At 49.1% G+C, this 23,072-nt stretch overlaps 2 protein-coding genes across 6 annotated transcripts in view; both read left to right on the top strand.

Moving 5' to 3' along the window:
* Positions 1-142: 142 nt before the first annotated feature.
* ACCS (1-aminocyclopropane-1-carboxylate synthase homolog (inactive)) lies at positions 143-18,164 on the top strand. Of its 5 annotated transcripts, none has more exons than XM_082343764.1 (15): positions 146-1,836; positions 3,108-3,343; positions 5,019-5,078; positions 7,264-7,334; positions 8,550-8,619; positions 9,042-9,108; positions 11,079-11,176; positions 11,708-11,785; positions 12,536-12,636; positions 13,271-13,360; positions 15,098-15,143; positions 15,258-15,399; positions 17,329-17,471; positions 17,578-17,731; positions 17,871-18,164. In XM_082343764.1, the coding sequence occupies exons 1-15, from the start codon at positions 1,446-1,448 to the stop codon at positions 17,936-17,938; spliced, it is 1,815 nt and encodes a 604-aa protein (XP_082199890.1). In that variant the 5' UTR covers positions 146-1,445; the 3' UTR covers positions 17,939-18,164. The 5 variants fall into 5 exon arrangements, with proteins under 5 accessions (XP_082199891.1, XP_082199892.1, XP_082199893.1 ...); XM_082343768.1 differs by having other exon boundaries at positions 1,697-1,836; positions 3,053-3,343; XM_082343765.1 differs by lacking the exon at positions 17,871-18,164 and having other exon boundaries at positions 143-1,836; positions 17,256-17,471; positions 17,578-17,726.
* A 2,843-nt stretch (positions 18,165-21,007) lies between these two features.
* Positions 21,008-23,072, top strand: part of EXT2 (exostosin glycosyltransferase 2) — a gene marked incomplete at its 5' end in the record, with an annotated part of 138,142 nt that continues 136,077 nt past the window's right edge. The window contains one exon of the mRNA XM_082342211.1: positions 21,008-21,056. Coding sequence (XP_082198337.1) covers positions 21,008-21,056 — 49 coding nt within the window. The remainder of the gene's footprint in view (positions 21,057-23,072) is intronic.

Here is a 23,072-nt window from a genome sequence, read left to right as displayed (position 1 = left end):
GACGTGCAGGCTCAGCAATTGTGGCTCATGGGCCCAGCCGCTCCGTGGCACGTGGGATCCTCCCAGACCAGGGCCCGAACCCGTGTCCCCTGCGTTGGCAGGCAGACTCTCAACCACTGCGCCACCAGGGAAGCCCGCAAACACCATATTCTTAATCTTACCATTTTATCCAGTCTGATGATCTTTTAACTGGTCTTTGGTCATTAATTTAAAGTAATCATTGATATGGTTGTATTTAAGTCAATTATCTTGCTATTTGTCTTCTATTTGTGCCATATGCTCTTTGTTCATTTTTTCCTTCCTGCATGCCTTTTGAATTAATCAGGCATTATTTAGTATCCCATTTATTCTTAGTTATACCTTTTGATTTTTTTTAAAAAAGTGTTTGCTCTAGAGATTACAGTATATATCCATTGTCCTCAGTGAGAAGTTCACAGTCCTTATCAGGGTTTATTAAGATTCATGACCTGATCCCTGATCGTATCTCCAACCTTTCTCCTGAACCCTGCAAGCTCCGGTGGTCGGTATTAGGATTGTTGCAGTTCATCAATGTTCCACACTGAGTCTAACTTTCAAGGCTCTATCAAAGGCTTTCTTCTGCTTCCAACACCCCACACTCCAGCTAGCTAACTAGGACTCAAGCATCACTTCCTAAGTGTTTAGGGTGAATGAATGTGTATGTAAGGCTTCCTGTATGGGGCCAATGCGTGTGTGTGTGTGTCAGGGAAGGGGGCGGTGGTGTTAAATCTCCCTGCCGCATGCTTCCAAGGCACCCAGTAATCTTTCTTATTAGTTAGCACATTTGTATGTCTGCCTTCCCAGTCAACCATGCAGGCCCGCTGTTTGTTTTGCCATCACTGTATCCCAGCACTTTGCAGAGATCTTGCACAACACAGGCATTCAATAAGACTACTTACCTGAATTAAACAGAAAGATATGACTTAAATGGAGAGAACTGGCTTATTTTACATAACACGGAGGACCAAAAAGTCTTGAGAGCTGCTCAAGGTCACAATTTTAGTGGCAAGGCCAAAGCGAAGACAAGAAGTGGAGTGATCCGAAAACAGTCAAGTCTTCCCAGCCATATCTGTACTGATGGATCCTGCTTATTGCTTTTCATGGAGAAAAGGAAACTTTTCCTACCCAAAGGCTCGGCGCGGGCCTGGGACCTTGGTGGTCTAACTCATTGCCAAAGTCCCGGAATGTGCAGGGTCCCAGGCAGAGTCCACCAGATGTTCTGTAGAACGAAAGGAGGAGAAATTACAAACTCAGGTCAAAAGCTTTCATAGGGGAAGGATGTTTTCAGGATGCCCTTAATCGGAATTAATGGAACTCCGGAAAGCCTTTTCCATGGCCCGCAACCAGGCACACATTTGTCCAGTAACCTCGGTGATTCTGCCTTAAAATGGGGATACTAAGGCCGGGAGGCAGAGGGAGGCGCCCCCATGTGCCAGGGGCGGGGAGACGGGAGCGGGAAGGCGGCCAGGGCGCTGAGGCCGCAGAGCGCGGAGGTGGCAGCGGGCGGCCCTTCCCTTCCTGGCGGAGCTCTGGCCCTGGGCCCCCTCCCCTTCCGCGGCTTCCCCTCCCCGCCCCACGGCGCTGCAGCGTGTGCGCTCCCTGCGCGCAGGCCACACCCGGGCGTCCTGCGGCCTCGGGCGCGAGTTGACGAACTGCGCCCGGAACCTTCCGGGAAGCCCGACCCGGCGCGGACGGTCCCGAGTGCGAGTGCCTGGGCCCGGGAGCCCTGCGCACAGCGGCGGAGAGCGAGTCCGGGCGAGGATTCGGACACAGACTGCGCGTCCCTGAGTGCCGGCGCCGGCTCCTCCAGCTCCGCAAGTAGGTGCAATGCACGCTTTGCAGAACAGGGGGCCCGCGGGGTCTCCCTTGCCCGGGCTCGAGGCCTCGCTGCAGAAGCCCCGGCCCTTCCGTCTCGAAGCCCTCGGCCAGACTTAAACTTCCTCCTCCCGGAGACCGGGAGCCGGCGCCCGCGAGGCGCTCGCCGCTCGGCAGGGGTCTTGCGCTCTGCCTTCCGCCCTGTCCGCCCTCTCGTGGATTTCCGTGGCCCTGCCGCGCGGGTTTCGGGCTCTGGACTCGCCGCCGTCCTGCTGGGCCCCCCGAGCCCGCGCTTCGCTCCCGCACGGCGCACGCGGAGCCGGGGCCCGGCCGGACCCCACCTCCACCCCGCCTCTGGGCCGCTGGTTGGTCTCCCATCATTTGGTGTTTGGGGCTTGTGCATCAGGACTGGGGAAAGCGGCGAGGAGTTATAATAACATATTTTACTGAAGTCTGGCCATGAGCCAGGATTTGTTCTAAGCCATTTACACTAACTCATATATTTATGTCCTCACTGCTACCCTATGAGGTAGTTACGGCTACACCCACTGTGCCCACGAGGACACTGGCTTAGAAAGTGGAGGAGTTCACATCTGAGCGCAGGATCAGACCAGCCCCTCCCAGGGGCCACGCCTCCCCCACTTCGGGAGCGAGGGTGGGGCCTTGGGCTCTGCTCAGGGTCCGTGCACGCGCACTTGTGGGAACCCCACTTCCTTCTTCTCAGGCCCCACCCATCATCGCCTCCAAACAACCAGATAATCTCATTTTATCCTTTACTCCTATTCGCAACAGTCACCACAAGACCCCTGGACACCAGGCTCTTTCTGCTTTAAGTCAGAAAATTTTAACTTGGCTTTTTTTTTTTTTTTTTTTGAAATTGACATTGGCAAGAATGGAAAAAGAAGCTGGTGACTCTTTAGGCTGCAGAATGAAAAACTTCCACAAAAGTAAAACAAGCTGAAGCAGCCATTTATTAAAGTTGTAGACAAGTAGCAAGTACAGCCCCTGTCTGTAGATCCTTAGCAGAGTTGATGCCTTGAAGCGATTGTGCACATGGTTACAACTAGTAAGGGACACAGGAAGTGATGAGTATATAAACTTGAAGGAAGGGGCAGACAGAGAAGGGGGAGGGCCCCGTGACTCCCAGTTCATTTGTGTTGCTTGGTGCTATGAAAGCCCTTCATCAGATCAGGCACTGAGTGCTTTTGTCTTTCTGCAGATGTTCACACTCCCTCAGAAGGACTCCGGGACACCTACCACCTCTCTGGGTTCAGTCTCCCAACAGGGCCTGCACAGTAACCATGGGGATGGTCTGGAAGGAGAATGCTCCAGAAAACCAGACCAGAAGCCGCTGAAGCTCTATGGAGTGGGTGATCCCACCGCCATGTTCTCCTCCGACAGCCCCTACCTGTCCTCTAGAGGAAGCGTCATTAAATGGTTCTGGGATTCAGCAGAGGAGGGCTACAGGACCTACCACATGGATGAGTATGATGAGGATAAGAACCCCAGTGTGAGTGAAGCCCTCCTCCCCACTGGGATGCAAGAGAGCACGGGGGGGTGGGGGGCGGGTACCCCGGGGGGCGGGTACCCCACCTTGACCAACAGGGCAGCACCCAGCTTGCTATTGTCATGTTGGAGTTATGCCCCTCTGACTCCCAACGGGGTGTCTGATGTTGCTCAGAGAGGCCCCTGTATATTACCTGAATCAGAAAATGGCCCATTTATAATTAAGGGAACCTTGATTTGTGAGGGAGGAATTCAAGAACCATGGAGTGCAATTATATGGATTCTGATCCACAGCCCATTGACTATCCAACTTTAGATCTGGGACAGAACTAGGGTTCAGGTTGCCACTGTTTCACTTTCGGGTCGTGTATTCTTGAGCTAATTACTTAATGTCTTTGAACCTCAGTTCATCTCTATAATGGGATAGTAATACCTCCTCTATAGAACTGTCACAATTAAATGAGATCAGGTACGTAAGTTATTAGCACAGTGCTTCCACATAGAGCATTCAATAAATGGTAGTTGCTATTATTATTAATGTTACCTGCCCCAATTATTATAACTTATTACTAGTAATACCTTCAGAGGGTAGAGAGCTGTCATGAATAACCCTTTAATAATCTTTATTTGTTGAGCATGTACCAGGTGCTGGCACTGTTCTATATACCAGGGTTACAGCCGTGAACAAAAATAAATTCCTGCCCTCATGGAGTTTATCGTCTAGAATGGGAGACAGACATAAATATATATAATACGTTGGGATAAGTCTTGTAGGGAAAAATAAAGCAGGGTAATAGGATAGAGACTGGTGGGGTGGGCTGCGGATATTACTATTTTATGTGAGGTGGTCATAGAAGGTCACTTTAATATGGTGACATTGAAGCAGAGACCTTAAAAAAGTGAGGGATTGTATTAGTTATCTCTTGCTGTGTAACAAAGGATTTCAGGTCTTAGCAGCGTAAAACAAACAGTTCACAGTTTCTGGAATTCAGGAATCCAGGGTGGAATTCAGGGTGGTGCTTCAGGCTAAAGATCTCCTGGGAAGTTGCAGTGAAGCTGGGGCTGTGGTCTTATTTGAAAGCTTGGTGGGGTGGGGGGATGATCCACTTCCAAGCTCACTCACATGGTTGTTGGCAGGCCTTGGTTCCTCACCACGTGGTCTTCTCCATGGGGCTGACAGGGCCTCTTCTTGCGGTACATTCACCCTTGTTCCTGTTCCTGCCAGAGCACCAGTTTACTGTGTACATTCTTTCATCGTGTAAACTGAGGCTCTTGAGAGATACAGCGGTGTCTTGGGCATGTATCCAGCCTTCAGGGACTTCCCATCTAGTGGGGGAGATAAAGCCTGTACATCAGTCCCTGTGACCTGGGACAGAAACTGACCAGTGCTGTAAAGGGGGACAGATAAAGTGCTTTGGGATCCAGAAGAAGAAAAGATCCCTTGCAGGTGGGATTTTGAGGAAGGCTTCCTGGAGGAGATGGCATTTGCACAGAGCTTTCGAAATGGGAAGATAGGATCAGGGAGCCATGTGGAGGGCATGGCTTGAACAAAGGCCAGGAGGGGTGGTGGGAAGGGTGGGATTGCAGAGAGCTTTGCTTTGCTGCCTTGGTGCGCCCCCCGGGGCCTTCTGATGGCACGCTCTGCTGTGCTCACATGGCTCTGTACCTCTCACCTCCAGGGCATCATTAACTTGGGCACCAGTGAGAACAAACTCTGCTTTGACCTGCTGTCCAGGCGGGTAAGTCCCGGTGCACCTCTGGGTGGCATCCCCAGCTCCAAGGGGCTGTCTTCTCTGGGATTCCTTGGAATGCTTCCCCCAGAGAGCCTGCTGCTTGCTTCAGCGGCCTCGGGGACCACTTTCTCTGCCATCTTGGGAAAGTCACTTCCCCACTGTGATCCTCCTTCTTCACTTCTTCTGGCTCTTTCCCTCCTCAGTTCCTCCTGCTGACTGGGTCCCTGCTCTCAGGGGGAGATACTCGGTGATGTGGTCAGTATTTAACAACTGGCCCTGGGAGAAAGGGGACCCTGATCGGTAGCTTTTCTGATTCCCATAGTGTAAATGCCCCCACTGTGGCCGATATCAAGCGATTGCTGTGACATCACTGCATGCAGAGCTGGGAAGAGAGGTGCTGGGGCACCATCACGTGGTAGTCCCACCATGCAGACACCTGGATGGCAAGAACCTCCAGAGCACAGATGAGAGCAAAATGGAGTAACATAGACAGGAGCAATATTGTTTGAGTACTTTTTACCTTTGTTTTTACTGTAACTGACTTACATAATTTATATGTATAGTTTCTACAATTTAATTTTTGAAAATGGTACAGTTTGTAAAATTTCTGAAATCAGATTTCTCTTATTTTTTTAAATTGAAGTATAATTGCTGTACAGTATTATACAAGTTACAGGTATACAGTAGAGTGATTCACAGTTTTTAAAGGTTATACTCCATTTATAGTTATTATAAAATATTGACTATATTCCCCATGTTGTACAGTATATCCTTGTAGCTTATTTTATACCTAATAGTTTGGACCTCTTAATCCCCTACCCTTATATTGCCCCTCCCCCTTCCCTCTGCCTGCCAACTCACAGGTAGAGAAAATAATCAGATTTCTTGAGCTGGTGTGAGCCATCTCTAGTAAACTGCTGGAACTATCTGATAAATGTGTCTCTCGAGGCCTAGGAGTTAGAGTTTGGAACTGTGGAGAGAGTGATACTTAACCCAAAGGAACATATTTCCAAAGGGAAACATCTAAGCTGCAAGGGGAGAGGGGTGTAGGGAGTGGGCTTGAAAAGCCTGTTCTACCCAAAGCCAGCTCCCCACTCTAAGGCAGCTCAGTGCCATCCAGTAGAAATAAACTGTGAGCCACATATATAATTAAAATTTTTCTATTAAATAAGTACAAAGAAACTGGTAAAATTCATTTTCATCATGTATTTTATTTAGCCCATTGTATCTAAAATATGGCTATTTCAACATGTAATCAATATAAAAATTATTAATGAGCTAGTTTACATACTTCTTTCATATAAGTCTTCAGAATCCAGTGTCTCAATTCAGGAGAGTCACACATAAGGGCCACATGTGGCCAGAGGCCTCTGTATCGGACAGTGCAGTGCTCAAGGACGAAGGAGAAATGGAAGAGGCTGGGGTTATAGACACGTGGCTCATTCCCTTTCTTCCTTTTGGTCCCTCCGCCCAAAGCTTCTGCCTTTCCTCGACATTGTGGGTGCGATGCCCTGGGAGTCACTAACCCAGCGCCCAGGCAGGGTGGGGATGGTCTGGAAATGGCCACATTTTCCAAAGTGTGAGGTTGAGCTGAGCCTGCAGGAAGACAGCGGCCTGAGTCCCTCCATGACTTAGAGCCAAGACCGAGGTAGGGAACCCAGTTCTGGGACCTTTTCTGTCACCCCGTTGGAGGAGCTGAGGAGCGCGGTCTCCTATCGCTGCCTCTGCAAATCCACCCCTCTGGTCTTGTTGGGCGGCGGTGTTGTATAAAGAGCCCTGGACTAGGAGTCAAAAATTCTGGTTTGTCTTAGCTTCGCCACTTGCCAGTGCTGTGATGTTGGCTGAGCCACCTGACTTTTTTTTTTTTTTTTTTTTGGTTGCGCTGTGCAGCTCGCGGGATCATAGTTCCCTGACCAGGGATTGAACCTGGGCCCCCTGCAGTGGAAGCGCACAGTCTTAACCACTGGACTGCCAAGGAAGTCCCACACCTGACATTTTTAAGCCTCAGTTTGCTCATCTGCAAAATGGGCATGAGAATGCTGTCCCTGGGCTGCCCCTGTCAGTTTCTCTGATAAGCAGACCAAGCCCTTGGCTTTAGAAGCCCTGGTGCTGCGTGGATGCAGGTGGCAGGGCTGGCCCTCACCATGAGTGTGTGCGGCCCTCAGCCCTGCTCTCCCCTGTCTGTCCCCAGCTGAGTCAGAGCGACATGCTGCGGCTGGAGCCGTCCCTGCTGCAGTACCCTGACTGGAGGGGACATCTGTTGTAAGTAGCACCTGTAGGCCAGTGGTTCTCAACCCCAGGGCAGTTTCCTTCCCCAAATGTCTGGAGACATTTTTGGTTGTCATAACTGGGAAGGGGGGTGCTCCTGGCTTTTCTTGGGTAGAGGCAAGGGAAGCTGCTAAACCTCCTACAGTGCCTAGGACAGGCCCCTCCACAAGAAAGAATGATCTGGCCCGAAACATCAATAGTGGCGGGTTGAGAAAGCCTGCCCTAGGCTGAGGGCCTAGTCCTGGAGAGCTGGCAGTCATGGGGTCTCCTGGAGCATCTGCAGGGAACTGGTGCCTCCTGCCCATCCCACCCCCGCTCAGCGGCTCCCTGGCTTGGTTTCTCTTGAGTCTGAGGAGTGGAGAGGGCCTTCAGGCCAGGAGCCTTGTCTCCAATTTCTCAGTAGCTTTAGAGGAGCCAGAATCAGCTTAGGAGGAGATGGTTGGCGCCTTCTGCTGGTAAGATGGGCGATAGTAAGTAAAACTAATAAGAGTTTATATTTATTGAGCACTTGCTAGGGCCCAGATGCTGTCCTAAGGATTTAGTGCTGGAGCTGGACTTGATTCCAAGAGTAATTCCAAGCATGTGCTCTTATGATAATTAGGATGGTGGCCCTAGAGTCCGACCACTGGGCTTGAGTGTGGACTCGGTTACTTACCAGCACGTAACCTAATTCCTTCAAGCCTCAGTTTTTTTGTCTGTAAAATGGGAATAATAATAATAGTAGTTGTGTCATAGGGGTTTTATGAAGAGTAAATGAGGAATATTCTCTAAATAACACCTGCATAAGGTAAATGCTTGTAAATATTAGCAATAACTATGATAAGAGTTATTGTTATAATAATAATTATATTATCATACATTATATTATATATTATATATTTTATTATATTAATGTGTTATTATTTCTATTACTATTAGCTAGGTCTGTATAGAGAGTGTTACTTTTTGATATTCCTGCAGTCTGCTGATTAGGTGGGGTCAGGTGTCCTAGAACTACTGGAATGGAAGTTTCGACACATGCGGGTAGTGTTGGGACCGAGGAGGGAGGTGGGTACCAAGGAGTGGAGACAAATACTGATCGTATTCCCATCGTGGGAAGCAGAGGAGGGTAATGACAGCTGCCTGAAGATTCACCAGAGGAGCTTTGGGATGGACTTGGGGTCGGAGCCCCTCTGACAAGCACTGCCCATCTGTCTGTCTGATCTCCAGCCTCCGGGAGGAAGTGGCCAGGTTCCTGTCTTTCTACTGCAGGAGCCCCACACCCCTTAAACCAGAGAATGTGAGTAGCCCCCTCCCCTGCTCCTTCCTGCTCTTCTGCCCCCTCCCCAACTTTTGGCTGGCCAGGGGTAAGGTGGAGTCACTTAGTTTGATTTGGAATTAGGAAGGCCCCCTCCCTTCTTTCCCCTCATCCTAGATATTTAGGGTTTGGGTGTAATTTCTGCCCCGCTTTGTTCTGTGGCCCCTCTTTGCCTCCACACGTTCGGGCAGGACTCTCTGAGTGACCAGCTCCCTCTTCCTTGCTCAGTTGATCTAGAACAGGGTCCCCACGAATAAGCCACACAGATGGACTTGGCTGTTAGTCAGGAGGGGCCTGCGGGTATGACCTGGCCTTCCCTCTGTGCCCTCCTGGGTTAGAGGCTGCAGGCCCTTGCACCCTCCTGGGATAGATTAATCTTTGTCCCATGGATGTGTCACCCTCAGGTGGTGGTTCTGAATGGCTGTGCCTCTCTCTTCTCCGCTCTGGCCACGGTACTGTGTGAGGCGGGGGGTAAGTAGACTGTAGCCCATTCAGTACTGGGGGCTGCCCTGTGCCTGCAGTGTCCCTGGCTGCCTGTCCTCGAGGCCTGCTTCAGGGTGCTTTTGCCATAATAAACTGTTAGACCACAGGGGGCTTAACTAAGTGGCCTGGCAAGACACCAGGGGTAGTTCCAGGGGAAGTCAAGGTGATGCCAGGGTTCTGGGCCATTTCTCTGTGACGACCTCATGTGACAGCATGTCCTAAAGCAGGAAGAGAGGGAGGCTGTGCTGTGCCTGTCTCTTTTTTACTGGGAGGGAGGAAATGGGGCTACTCTTTCCTGGAAGAGTCCCCGCAGAGCTCCCCTTGCATCTTTCTGGCCAGGACGGACTCACAAACCCATTCCCGAAGCAGTCCCTGGCGAAGGGGAAGAGAACACTGGTTGGCTTAAACCAAACTTGCCTCATCCCCCAGGGCTGGGGGAAGGTGCACCTTCCTTGGACTTATTGCTGGTCGTAGCTGAAAAATCTGGTGCTCTCTTAGCAAGGAAGAAAATTGGAATGGTTGTTGAGTAGCTAGCCAGCAGTGCCTGCTGCAAGAGCCATGGTCAAATCAAGGACATGTTGACCATAGTCATGGTCAGGGGCTGTTGCCAGGAACAGAGACCCACTCATTATTAGCTTAATTAATAATCATAATTTAGTAACATTTATTGACCACATACTACGTTTCATACGCTGGCCTAAGGCTATGCATAGTCTGTCATTTAATCCTCACTCTAACCCCGATGAGGTAGGTTCTATGCTTATTCCCATTTAACAGATGAGGAGATTAAGGCCCAGGGGGTTAAGTTACTTGTTAAAATAACACAGAGAGACATAAAAACCAAGTTTTGAACCCTAAAAGGAAGATTCATCACAAGGATGTAATAGGCAATTTCCTACCCGTTCTAGAACCATCAAGAGTAGAATCAGCATCACACTCTGTCTCTCACTGGGGTGTGCAGTCCCCCTCCCCCGCTTCTTATGCCGGCCTCTCTCTGGACCTTCCTCAGCTCTGTTTGGCCCAGGTTGTTGGCTCAGCTCTGACTCCACATGACCTTCGCATTCAAGTGCATGTTCTCATCTCACAAGGATCTGTGCTTCTTGGAGCAAAGTCCTGAGACAGAGAGAACGTGACGGGTGTCTGGCCAGCCAGTGCATTGGCTCCTGGGGTCATTTGTCTACCTCTGGCCCAATCCCTGTGGCCAGGGGAGGGAACATGTGGGGCAAAGTCTGCCCCTTCCAGAGATGCGAGGCGGGGGTGGGGTTGTGCTGAAGGGAAAGCTGGGAAGGGGGCAGCTTGACTGATGCACCCTCTTCAGAGCTGGAGGAGCACCTTTACCTCTGCCTTAGAGCGGACCTTGGGCGTCATCTCATCAGCCCCTGTGTCCACAGCGGGAGTCTTCTGCATGACACCCCCTCCCCACCGAGCGGTGTCAGCCTTCGGCTTCAGGGCCCCCAGCGGGGGAGCATTCACTCCTCCAGAAGCAGCACATTCTGTCTCTGGGCAGTTCTATGTATTGTCAAGTTTTCCCATGTGTCAAACCCAGATCATTACCCTGCAGCTTCGACTCGTGTTCCAAGTCTGAGCTTGCAGTGACCCAGCATGTCGTGTGCTTCCGAGGGATCTAAGCTTCAGTTTCCTCATCAGTAAAGTGAGGATAATAATAGGACTTACTCCACGGAGTGATTGTGAGGATCAAACGAGATTCAAAAATAAATATTTAGCACAGATCCCCACACATATTAAGTGCCCGATAAATGGCAGCTACTAATGATTCGAAAAGGGACTGATCTCAGTGGATCCCAGCTTTAGAAAGAGTTTTGGGAATTGAGAGAGGGAGCGTGTTCCCCAGATGTTCCCCAAGCACACTGACGGCTTGGAGAGGCGTGGGGTCAGTGGATGGGGGTCTGGGTGTTCCGGCCAGAGGGTGACGGGCCCTGGCCCACTCCTGCCCCCAGAGGCTTTCCTGATCCCTGCCCCTTACTACGGAGCCATCACGCAGCATGTGTATCTCTATGGCAACGTCCGACTGGTCTGTGTCTATCTGGACAGTGAGGTAAGAGTTCCTGGGACCCCAGGTTGGACCTGGGCCTTCCTGTAGGCCAAGATGTTCCTCTATCTGAATTTGAGGGTAGACATGAGAGGAAGTCCATGCCGAGGGCTCTGGGGTTATGGCTGAAAGGAGAGTGGAGCCTTGTGTTGGCCATGGCTGCCCTTGCCTGGGTGCCCTGGGGACACCCGATCTTCCACCTCTGAGATCCCTGGGGTCGATGCAAAAGCCAAGGGCAGCCCAGGGAGACCACACCGGAATGGTGGGGTGAGAACGGGGCAGAGCAGACCTCAACATGGAAGCCCGCGGACCCCAATCAGAGGACCTCAGGGGGCTCTTCCCCAAACCTAAGAGCCGTGAGGGTGTCCCTGATGTGATGGGGGGGTGGCAGTGAGAGGGGAGTGACCCCCCTATGTTTTTCTGAGATTGTTCTAAGAGGAGGCTGGAGATGACAGGGGTAGGAGAGGCCCCAGAGTCCAGGTCTGGGGGAGGAGGGTCACTGAATTTGGCTGGTGGCTTTTGTGGATCTTCTTCCAGGTCACTGGGCTGGAGACACGCCCCTTCCAGCTCACAGTGGAGAAGCTCGAGATGGCGCTGGAAGGAGCTAATTCTGAGGTCTGGGGATGAAATTAAACCCAAGGCTGGAAGTGGGTGTGCCTGAGCAGGGCATGGACCCCCTTCCTGTGGCTGATCTCCTGGGAGTAGTGGTGGCACTCCGTGATGGGGACGGGAGGTAGGGTGGTAGCATGGAACCGTTCTGGGGGCCAAGCATGAGCCTGCCCATGGAGGGCTTCCTCCTAGAGAAAGACTCTGAGACTCTCAGTGTACAAAGAATCAACTAGAGAGCTTGATTAAAAATACTACCCCCCACTTCTCCCGATTGTGACTCAGCAGGTCAAGCATGGAGCTTAGAAGTCTGCGGCTCAGCAGTCTCTCTGGTGATTTGAGGAGGTGGTCCCCCTCACTCTGAGGGGATCTGAGGCCTCCTGAAGAAAGGCGTAGACCAGCAGCCCTCCAGTGGTTCCTGTCTAGTCCGCTTTTCAGAAATCTATCTATCTGTTGTTTTTGTTTTTAACCTTGGTCATAAAATCCATATATGCCCACTGTGGGAATTTTAAAAGCACAAACCGCCACCCATAATTCTACCAACAAAGGCAACTTTTACTGGCGTTTGGGCATATTTCTCTCTGAGCTTTGTTCTCTGCATTTGTTCTCTTTTATAGCTGATACGATGCTGCAGATGTAATTCTTTGCCCTTATTCGTTTCGTGTTGGGTGGTGAACACATTTCCCTGGGATCCTGCCCAGTGGGTCCGTGTGGCCTTGGGGAGGAGCTGAGGGTCTCCTGTCCCACTGATGGTTTCAGGGTGTGAAGGTCAAAGGCCTCATCCTCATCAACCCCCAGAACCCTCTGGGTGACGTCTATTCCCCAGGAGAGCTGCAGGAGTACCTGGAGTTTGCCAAGAGGTGAGGCACCCCACGCTCACCCCATAAAGCGTGTGACAGATCAGGGTTCTGATGTGAGCTTTGGTGCAGGTCCTGCTACCCTCTTTACCCAACTGTGGGTTTCTACCTGCTTTGGCCCTTCCTGTCAGTGGAGTCAGGGGGTAGGGGTTGGTGGGATGCTAGTTCTCTCTTTCTTTTTATAACAGCAGCTGCCATTTATTGCCCACTCTAGGGGCCAGGCCCCCTGCTAAGCACCCTACATGCTCTAGCTCATGTAATCCTCCCAACGACCCTATTAGGTACAGATACTGTCATTATCCCATTTACTGAGGCTTAGAGTGAGGGATGGAGCCAGCCGTGAATCTGGGTCTGTCTGGCACTTAACTGTGGCCCTCGGTGGAGGTGCCCCAGGGCTCCGCCTCCCCCCTCCCCCCACAGTGCTTCAGAATCCCCACTATCATCTGCTTTGTGTGTGCATGGCTTCTTGTTTGTTTGAGAGAAATAGACAGAAGAAGGGTGTTCCTGGAAAAAACAAGTTTGGTAACCCTGGGCTAGACCGTGGTCCTTCTGGATTTCTGATTCACTGCCATCCCACCCTGGGGGATGCATTTGGCCTACCAGCCAAGCTCTCTCCTCCCCCTGACCTGCCCTCCAGGCACGAGCTGCACGTGATGGTGGATGAGGTCTACATGCTGTCCGTGTTTGAGGAGTCGGTTGGGTACCACAGTGTCCTGAGCCTGGAAAGGTGAGCGGACTCTGCCAGTCCCGTGCCCCTCCTCCCACCCAGGACAGTTCCTCTCCCTTCCAGCTAATCCTACTGTCCTCAGGTCCCCTAACGAGAAGAAGCGAGGCTGGGCCAATCGGTGGTTTTCAGATTGTTCTGTCGTGGTTCTGAAAGCTCCAAGGAGTGGTCTTGGGATTCCTTGAGGGAAGGCTGGGAGGGTGGGAAATGGGCCTCCTCTGCTGTTTCCTTCATCTCCAGAGTGGCTTCATTTTCATTCATTCACTCATTCACTCATTCATTCAGCAAATACGTCTGGGGCCCCCTGCATGTGCCAAGCCCTTCCAGCTATCGGAGCTTTTTCATTAGATTTAGTTTGAGTCAAGAATGTGTGGCCAGAACACCTTTGGAAACAGTTGGATCGGATCATCTGGGAAATCTACACATCTGGCATTTAGGGATTCTGACAGTTCCTGATATTCGTTCAGATCTTTCAGCCCTGCTGAGTCCTTTTGTTACCGGAAGGGGGACCCCTTCCAGGGCCCGAGAGTGGGCTCTTGTCTAACACTCCGAAATGAATTGTCTGAGGAGACACACGTACTGACAAAGCAAGAGACTTTATTGGGAAGGGGCACCTGGGTGGAGAGCAGGAAGGTAAGGGAACCCTGAAGAACTGCTCTGCCACGTGGCTCGCAGTCTCAGGTTTTAAGGTAATGGGGTTAGCTTGCCAGGTTGTCTCTGGTCCATCATCTTGCTTGTGCCCATACTTGGTCCAATTCAAGGCCCTTCCTGGCGGTGCGCGCATCTCTCAGTCAAGATGGTTTCCCGTGCGAGGGTTTCTGGGAGGTTGGTAGAACGTATTATGGGCTGGCGTCTCCTCCCTCCTTTTGGCCCCTCCTAAACTCTTCCAGCTGGTGGTAGCTTGTCAGCTCCATATTCCTGATCAGGACCTCTTGTTGTGAGATAACTCATGTTGTGAGATAACTCCTGCCTGGCCAGGGTAGGTGGTTTCAGTCAGTGGTTCCCGAACACTTTCCTTTGCTCTGCTCAGCCAGTCCTCACAAAGCTCTCCCAGGTGGATGGCACGTAGGTTGTTCCTCCTCTTTGCTTATGGATTAGGAGAGTGAGACTCAGAGAAATAGGGATTTGTCGCTTCCTGTGGGCCAGACACTATGCTGTGCTGCAGATACATCAGTGAACAAGAAAGACATAGACCCTTCTTATGTGGAACTTGTCTTTCTAGCTGGAAAAAAAAACAACAACAAAAATCCCCCAAAACTTTTAGCAACTAGATACACAGCTAATCATTTGATTATTGAAAAGCAGATGTCTGGAGAGCCAACAGAGGATCTGCTTGGGGTACCCAATTGGCCTGGTCTACTGGGAGGGGGTCAGAGAAGGTCTGCTTGAGGAAGTGATGCTTCAATTATGCTCTACGTCAGGGGCTGGCAAATATTTTTGGATCGGATGGCAAATATGTTAAGCTTTACAGGTCATATGGTCACTCACTCAGCTCTGCCATTGTAGCATAAAATCAGCCATGGGCAGTATGCAGGTGGGAGAGTGTGGCTGTGCCCCCATAGAGGTTCGTTTACAAGAACAGGCAGCAGGCTGTAGTTGGCTGACCCCTGCTCTGAAGGATGTATAGGAATTGATGATTCAAGAGATGAAACCAGATTCATCCGTCTCCTCATTTGTTCAACCAAACGTGAACTCCCACGGGTCTGCGTTGCCTCTGTTCCCACCCTGTGCTCTCCGCAGGCTGCCTGAACCCCAGAGGACCCACGTGATGTGGGCGACCAGCAAGGTGGGTTCCTGGCTGGCCTTGGGGGTGTCGGGGGAGGTGAGAGGGCAGAGAGGTGGGTGGAACCGGCTTCCTCTGGGAGGGCTGGCCACCTCCCACAGTGCCTTTCTCCTGCAGGACTTCGGGATGTCTGGGCTCCGCTTTGGCACACTGTACACAGAAAACCAGGACGTGGCCACTGCGGTATCCTCCCTCTGCCGCTATCACGGCCTCAGTGGCTTGGTCCAGTATCAGATGGCACAGCTGCTCCGGGACCGTGGTGACTGCCTGGGCCTGGCCACCTGAGGATGGGGGAGGGTTGTAGTCAGACTGGGACTGGCCAGGGGTTATGGGTGCTTCTCCCATGAGATGAATTTAGGGTGAATTTAGGGTGTTTGAGAGTGCCAGCTCTGAGCCCAAACTGCATTCATATCCTACTCGGTCACGTCCCGGCTATGTGGTCTATTCCTTCACCTCCCTGAGCCTCAGTTTCCTCTTCTGCAAAACAGGGATCATAATGATACCTGTCTTGTAGGGTTGGTGTAATTTGTCATTCAATTAGAATAGCACCTGGCATACAATAGGCACTTAATCAATATGAACTCATTATTATTAGCTGTGAGCCCGTGAAAAAGAGCAGAAGCTACTAAGGGAAGATTGTTATAATGGAAGTGTCTCCTTCTGTGCAGGTCTCTTCTGTTCCTGGGTTCAGATAGTGAGTTTAGATAGCAAAGGTTACCTGTAATTGCCACCATTCATTGAGCCCTGCAAGATGCTCTCAATCTCATTTGTCTTTCCGCAGAATCCGAGGAAGCAGGTGTTCCTGTATTTTCCCCATTATTTTATAGATGAGGAAGATCAGGACCGGGTACTACACACCTGCTATAATAGCTAAATTTAAAAAGATAGTGATAGTGTCATGTGTTCGTGAAGATGTGGAGCAGCTGGAACTCTCACACACTGCCAGTGGGAATGTTAAGATGGAACCGCCACTTTGGAAAACAACTGAGCAGTTGCTTATAAAATTCAACACACGGGCTTCCCTGGTGGCGCAGTGGTTGAGAATCTGCCTGCCAATGCAGGGGATACGGGTTCGAGCCCTGGTCTGGGAAGATCCCACATGCCGCGGAGCAACTAGGCCCATGAGCCACAGTTACTGAGCCTGCGCGTCTGAAGCCTGTGCTCTGCAACAAGAGAGGCCGTGGTAATGAGAGGCCCGCGCACCGCGATGAAGAGTGGCCCCCGCTTGCCACAACTAGAGAAAGCCCTCGCACAGAAACGAAGACCCAACACAGCCATAAGAAAATAAATAAAATAAATTTTAAAATTCAACACACACTTACCAAATGGCCCAGAAATCCTACTCCTAGATATTTGCCCTTATGGTCACACAAAAACCTCTCCATGAATGTTTATAGCTGCTTTATGCATAATCACCCCAAACTGGAAACAACCCAATTGTCCTTCCACAGATGAATGGGGAAACAGACTGTGGTTCACCCACACACTGGAATACTACACTGCAATAAAATCCATGAGGACACAGACCCATCTCAAAGGCATTGTGCTGAGTGAAAGAAACCAGTCTCAAAAGATTACATTACTGTATGATTCTACTTATGTGACATTCTGGAAAAGGCAAAACTATAGTGACGGAGAACAGACCAGCGATTGCAGGGAAGGGGGTGTTGTGACTTCAAACGGATAGCACAAGGGTGTTCTTCGGGGTGAGGGAACCATTCAGTATCCTGCCTGTCATGGGGGTTACACAAATCTATGCATGTGTTAAAATTCATCGAACTGGACACTAAAAACAAAGGTCAGTTAAAACAATGGGGATCAAGGAGGTGAAGTTGCCCAAGGCCTCACATCTAGTCAGTGGCCACAATGGGATCTGAGCTTCCGCCTGGGTGACTCGGAAGTGTCACTATGTAAGCGGGTACACCTCTGTTGAGGGTCTGAGTCCCGAGGGACTTTGTGTCTGGGCTCCTGAGAATGGCATGCAGGCCCTGGAGCCCTCAGGGCCAAGTATCTGGATTTAAGGTGCTTTTCACTGAATAGTCCCATTGCCCCCAATCAACCAGCTACAGGAGGGGCTCACCCAGCTTTGGCAGCTCATGGCCTTTTTCTTTTCAGCATTTAGACTCTCAGGACAGAGCGGAGGGTTGACGGCGAGGTTTATCTTCTGGCTTCTCTTTCACCCAAACAGACTGGATCAACCAAGTGTACCTGCCGGAAAACCATGCCCGGCTCAAGGCTGCTCACATCTATGTCTCGGAAGAGCTCCGGGCCCTGGGGATTCCCTTCTTGAGCCGTGGGGCCGGCTTCTTCATCTGGGTCGACTTGAGGAAGGTAATGCAGGTGGAAATGCAGGTGGTGGGGGCAGTGTTAAAGCTCCCTCCAGCAGGCAAGGGCAGGGGGTCTCATTCTGCATCCTGAGCGCCTTTCACCCTCCCAGTACCTGCCCGCGGCCACCTTTGAGGAGGAGATGCTGCTCTGGCGCCGCTTTTTGGATAACAAGGTGCTGCTGTCCTTTGGCCAAGCCTTCGAGTGCAAAGAGCCTGGCTGGTTCCGCTTGGTTTTCTCTGACAAGACCCACCGGCTTCACCTGGGTGAGCGGCCTCACCTCCTAACTGCGTCCTTCATTCTGCCCTCCCTCTTCTGGCCTCACCTGTGGCCCCAGCAGCCTGAGCTTGCTCGTCCCCACCCACCCAGCATCAGTGCTGACCCTCACTTCTTCTCACATCCCAGGGATGCAGAGGGTCCGGCGGGTGCTTGAGGGCAAATCCCAGGTGGCAGAAGACGCACCTTCCTGCTAGACCTAGGAGCCGAGGGGTCCGCACAGGTGAGCCGGTCATTGCCTTGTGGCCACGGGGCCTGGCAGCCACTGTGAAGACTGATGGTGGATGAGCCGTTTGCCAGGCAGATACCCTTCTTGGCCTTGACCTTGAAGAAGAACTGCTCCTTGCTCTCCTGGTGGCAGCGAGACACGCCTTAAGTCATGGTCCATTCCCCTCCCCGGCTATTAAACAAAACTGGGAAAAAGTAGAAGCCTCAGCTGTGAGTCATTTACGGAACAGAGGAGGAGTCCTGACTGCTTCTCACCACAGCCCTCAGCCCCCCAGGACAGGAAAACAAACAACCTGTGCCTGCTTTTGTTGGTGCCTTCATTCTTCTGTCTTTGTTGCTAGGGAAACAAGTCAAAGGAGCAACACACGGAAGAGAGAGTTTGCCCCCAAAAGAAAAAAGAGTGATAATTTCTACAAGGAGAAAGGAATTAATTCTGTATGTTCAGATTACTGTCCCTGCACATAGGATGTGTGGGCCTACAGCACACCTGGGACCTGAGACCTGGGACATGGGAACAGCCCCCGCGTGGGATGAGGTGAACGGGTCCCTGGCGGGAGTCAGGAGGGGTGACTCTATCTCCGGGATGCTCTCCTTCCTGGGAAAGAGCTGCCTTTACTGCTGATTCCGAACCAGAGCGACCTAGCCGTGACTGTGCTGGGAGATGATGGGGCCCTGAACGGAGGCTGCAATGGGGACAAGCTCTGACCCAGGCTGGCCTTTCCACCTTAAGCATGAAAGGGCCGCTCACCCCGTCCCCAGGGGTGCTTTAGTTCAGAGCCCAAAGGAGCTTTCTGGACCAGCCTTAAAGCTGTGGGCTGAGGACCCTTCTCAGGCCCCGACACTCCTGTTTGGAAAAGCTATCTCTTTCCTCGTTCTTCTCTTTAGAGCATGTTGGTGAAACCAGCGTTTGCCTTCTATAAACCATGCTCGATGGGTTAGGATTTGTCTTCCTCTTTCCGCCTTTCATTCATTCCTCCTTCCTCCCTGTCTTTTCTTGAATACCTTGTACGTGCCGGACACTGTGCTGGGTAATTTACATGCATCATTTCTAACTCTAACCACTGTGGGAAGCTGGCATTGTTAGCCCTCATTTTAGAGATGAGGAAACTGAGTCTCAAACAGATGAAATGATGTTTCTGAAGTTACATAGCTAAAAAGTATCAGAGCCAGGATTCAAGTTCAGGTCGGTTTGGTTCACAATCTTTCCACTCCGCCAGAGTCCCAGAGGAGTCTTTGACTTTTCCAGTCCTGAGAACCAGGCTTCATGCTGTCATCGTTTCACCTTTCATTACTTTTCAATATCATTGGCTAAGTAGCACTCGTTTCTACTCCCACTTCCAGGATACGTTGATGCCAGGATTTGCTTTACTGGAATGCCTGCTGCTTTTCCGGAGGTCAGAACAGAATGGCCACGTTGAGGGCCCTACACGTCCTCTCCAGAGACCTCTGTTGTGACGCTGCCACTGTTGTTGAGGGTCCCCTGTGAAGGACCCATGTGATGAATTCCATTTAGAATTTTCAGAAGGATGACTCCTAGCTCTCCCTTAGAGGGAATCCAAGCAGGTTTCCTAGCAGAGGCTGACTGAACTAGGAATCTGGATCTGAACTGAGCTCATTGGTTTGAGTAGAGCTGGCTTTTGCTTTGCTGAATGGCCATGTTCCATATGTCTCCCTTTCTGGAGCATGGACTGGACATACCCTACACCCACCTCACATCTTCTCTGCTCACCTTTCTGCTCTGCCAGTTACTACAGCCATCAGATTTTGTGTTCCCTCCTTCTCTTTTCCTCTGTGTGGCTTCATTTTCAGACATGCTCCATTCAGATGGTGGCAAGATGGCTTCCAGGCAGCTCCAGGTTACATGGTCCTTGTAGCAGACACCTACAGGGTATTAGCAGGATAGACACCCTTTCCTCCTCAGCATTCATTTCTCTCCTGCCATAGGAGGCCAGCAGGCCTTACCTCAATCATCTGCCCATCCAGGGGAACCCAGGTTCTATTCATCTGTCCACTCTGCCATCCTTAGTGGGTTGGCTTTTCCCCTTCAAGCTTATTTCCTCATTGTCTCAATATGGCTACAGAAGCTCCAAACATCACCTCCTCACCAACCACTTCCAGACACAGAAAAGAGAGTATGTTTTTCTGTTGCCTCCTTTTTATTTTATTTCATTCATTTAAAAAATATTTGTTTAAGCCTCAGATTTGTAGGAGTTCTTTATATATCTGGAAATGAGTATTTATTTTGCCAGATACTCTTCATTTATTAACATTCACTTTATCATTTTCTTTATTCTCCTCCTGAACATGGAAATGACCTTAGAATATTTAACTCTCACTCCTTTATTTTCATCTCCTGCCATATTGTTCGCTAGTATTTTAGTTAATGCCTCTTTGTTGTTGTAGTTGTTTTTTTCTTCCTCTGGAAATTGTGCTTTGAAAAGTCATGACAACCCCAGTTTGGTCGAAGACCTGGTCAAATAGAAACTCCAGTTCTGATGTGAACATTTCTAACAACAGTTCTAAGGCTTCAAGACTCTCAACAGGATATTTAATGTTTGACACCATGTTTTCTCAGACTCCATCACCCTAAGTCAAAATTTAGGGCATTTGTTTTCCCATAAAGAGTCTGAAAAAGAGTTCAAAAGAAACTGAGAATAGTAGTTGCCTATGGGGTAGGGAAATTGGGAGGATGGGAAACAAGGACAGGAGTGAGAATTTTTACTCTTTCTTTCACTTTTTTGGTTCTCCTGGGTTTGTTTTAATGCTTTTTGTTTTTAAAACCACATGAAAGCTGTATACAGTAAAAAAAATAAATTTAAAAATTCTATTTAGGGCAAGTACCTAGGAGAGTTACAGATACCATCTAGATCTAGTACTGTTCTCAGATGTCTTTTGAGCTTCTGCTAAAACATTGCATTCAATTAATTTTTTAAAACTGAAGTAAAGTTTACCTACAGTGAATTGGGCAGATCTTAATTGTAAGATTCAATGTCCTTGACATATATATACATCTGTATAACTAATATCCTATCCCCATCATGATGTGGAACAGTTCCATTGCTGCAGAAAGTTCCTTCAAGCTCTTATGTAAGTCTCCCAATCTCCTACAGGCAACCACCACTCTGAGTTCTAGCTCCATGCATAAAATTTCCCAAAGGAATCATATAGTTGTTCACTTTTGTGCCTGGGTTATTTTGCGCAGCTTCATGTTTTAGGGTTCATTTACATTTACATTTACATGTACTACATTCTTTTGTTTTTTCTCTATGTAGTAATATACCCTTTTCACTCCTAATAGTGGTAACTTTTGCTCTCTCTACTTTTATTTTTGTCATGAACAGTCTTGTATTGGTTTTATCAATTTTACTAGTTTTTCACAATGAACTATTACTTTTGTTAATTCTTTCTATTGTACTTTTGTTTTCTAATTTGTTAATTTCTTTTTTTTTAGGTGTTTATATGAGTACATGGGACCTATAATTTTTGTATAAAGGGAAAATCATTATTTTTTGCTCCTTTCTTCTGCCATTACTTTTCCCCCCTCATCTGCCAAAGCTATTGTTATTCCCTAATTTAAAGAAAAAGTACAAAATATATGCACCTTATTGTACATAAATTTTATCTCATAAGAAAAAAGGAACTGCAAAATATTGATCTCTAGTTAATGATATGCATTCAATAAAATATTCAGATGTAACTGCTGATATCTGCAACTTATTTTGAAATGTAGCAAAAAAAATGATGGATCAGCAAATGGATAGACAGACATGTGACAAGTACTGTAAAATATTAATTGCATAATATAGACAGTAGATATACGGGTATTTGCTGCAAAATTCTTTCCTTTTTTTTAACCTTTCACCCCCTTCACCCATTTCTTCCACCTCTGGCAACTACCATTCTCTTCCCTGTGTCTATAAGCCAGGTTTTTTGTGTGTTTGTTTTGTTTTTTAGATTCCACATATAAGAAAGATCATATGGTATTTGTATTTCTCTTATTTCACTTAGCAAAATGCCTTCGAGGTCCACCCATGTTGTCACAAATGGCAGGATTTCCTTCTTTTCATGGCTGAATAATATTCCATTCATCTGTCCATAGATACTTAGGTTGTTTCCATATCTTTTTTTTTTTTTAAACATCTTTATTGGAGTATAATTGCTTTACAATGGTGTGTTAGTTTCTAATTTATAACAAAGTGAATCAGTTATACATATACATATGTTCCCATATCTCTTCCCTCTTGTGTCTCCCTCCCTCCCACCCTCCCTATCCCACCCCTCTAGGTGGTCACAAAGCGTTTCCATATCTTGACTAGTGTGAATAATGCTGCAGTGAACATGGGGGTGATGCCTAGTTTTGTAAAAAATTTATTTATTTATTTATTTATTTTTGGTTGTGTTGGGTCTTCATTTCTGTGCGAGGGCTTTCTCTAGTTGTGGCAAGTGGGGGCCACTCTTCATCGTGGTGCGCGGGCCTCTCACTATCGCGGCCTCTCTTGTTGCGGAGCACAGGCTCCAGACGCGCAGGCTCAGTAGTTGTGGCTCACAGGTCCAGTTGCTCCGCGGCATGTGGGATCCTCCCAGACCAGGGCTCGAATCTGTGTCCCCTGCATTGGCAGGCAGATTCTCAACCACTGTGCCACCAGGGAAGCCCCAATGCCTAGTTTTTAATCTCCAAATTTCTTGTTTTTATTTTTATAGTTTTATACAGTCAGTATTTGTTTTGATTTACCTATGAGTTTATCAATTTCATTACTTCTTTACTTCATCTCAGTACTTTCTTCTGGTTTTAATATTCTTTTTCCTGAAATACATCTCTTAAGAAATTCTGTTAGGATTTACTGATGGTAAATTCTTTCTATCGGTGTTTGTCTGAAAATGTGTTTCTTTCTTTCGTATTCTTGAAGGATGGTTTCACTAGGTATACAGTTGAAATTGACTGCTAGCTTCTTTTGGCACTTTTACCAGTATATTATGAGTTCTGTTTTTTGTTTTTGTTGAGAAGCCCACTGTTAGTCTTATTGTGCATCCATTACAGGTGATCATCTCTGTCCAATAATGGAAGATTCTTAGCGACTGTATCCTTGGAAACTGCTTCTGCTG

Source organism: Balaenoptera borealis (assembly GCF_965194805.1).
Source record: "Balaenoptera borealis genome assembly, chromosome: 11".
NCBI classification, from domain to species: Eukaryota; Metazoa; Chordata; class Mammalia; order Artiodactyla; family Balaenopteridae; genus Balaenoptera; species Balaenoptera borealis.
This window is presented reverse-complemented; position numbering and strand designations above follow the sequence as displayed.

What these genes read in the sequence shown, in the direction of transcription:
- ACCS (XM_082343764.1), top strand. Translation starts at nt 1,446, where the DNA reads ATGTGCCAGGGGCGGGGAGACGGGAGCGGGAAGGCGGCCAGGGCGCTG. An exon ending in GACTGGAGGGGACATCTGTT is followed by an intron (nt 7,335 to 8,549) that starts GTAAGTAGCACC and finishes TCTGATCTCCAG; the next exon opens with CCTCCGGGAGGAAGTGGCCA. An exon ending in TGGAAGGAGCTAATTCTGAG is followed by an intron (nt 11,786 to 12,535) that starts GTCTGGGGATGA and finishes TGATGGTTTCAG; the next exon opens with GGTGTGAAGGTCAAAGGCCT.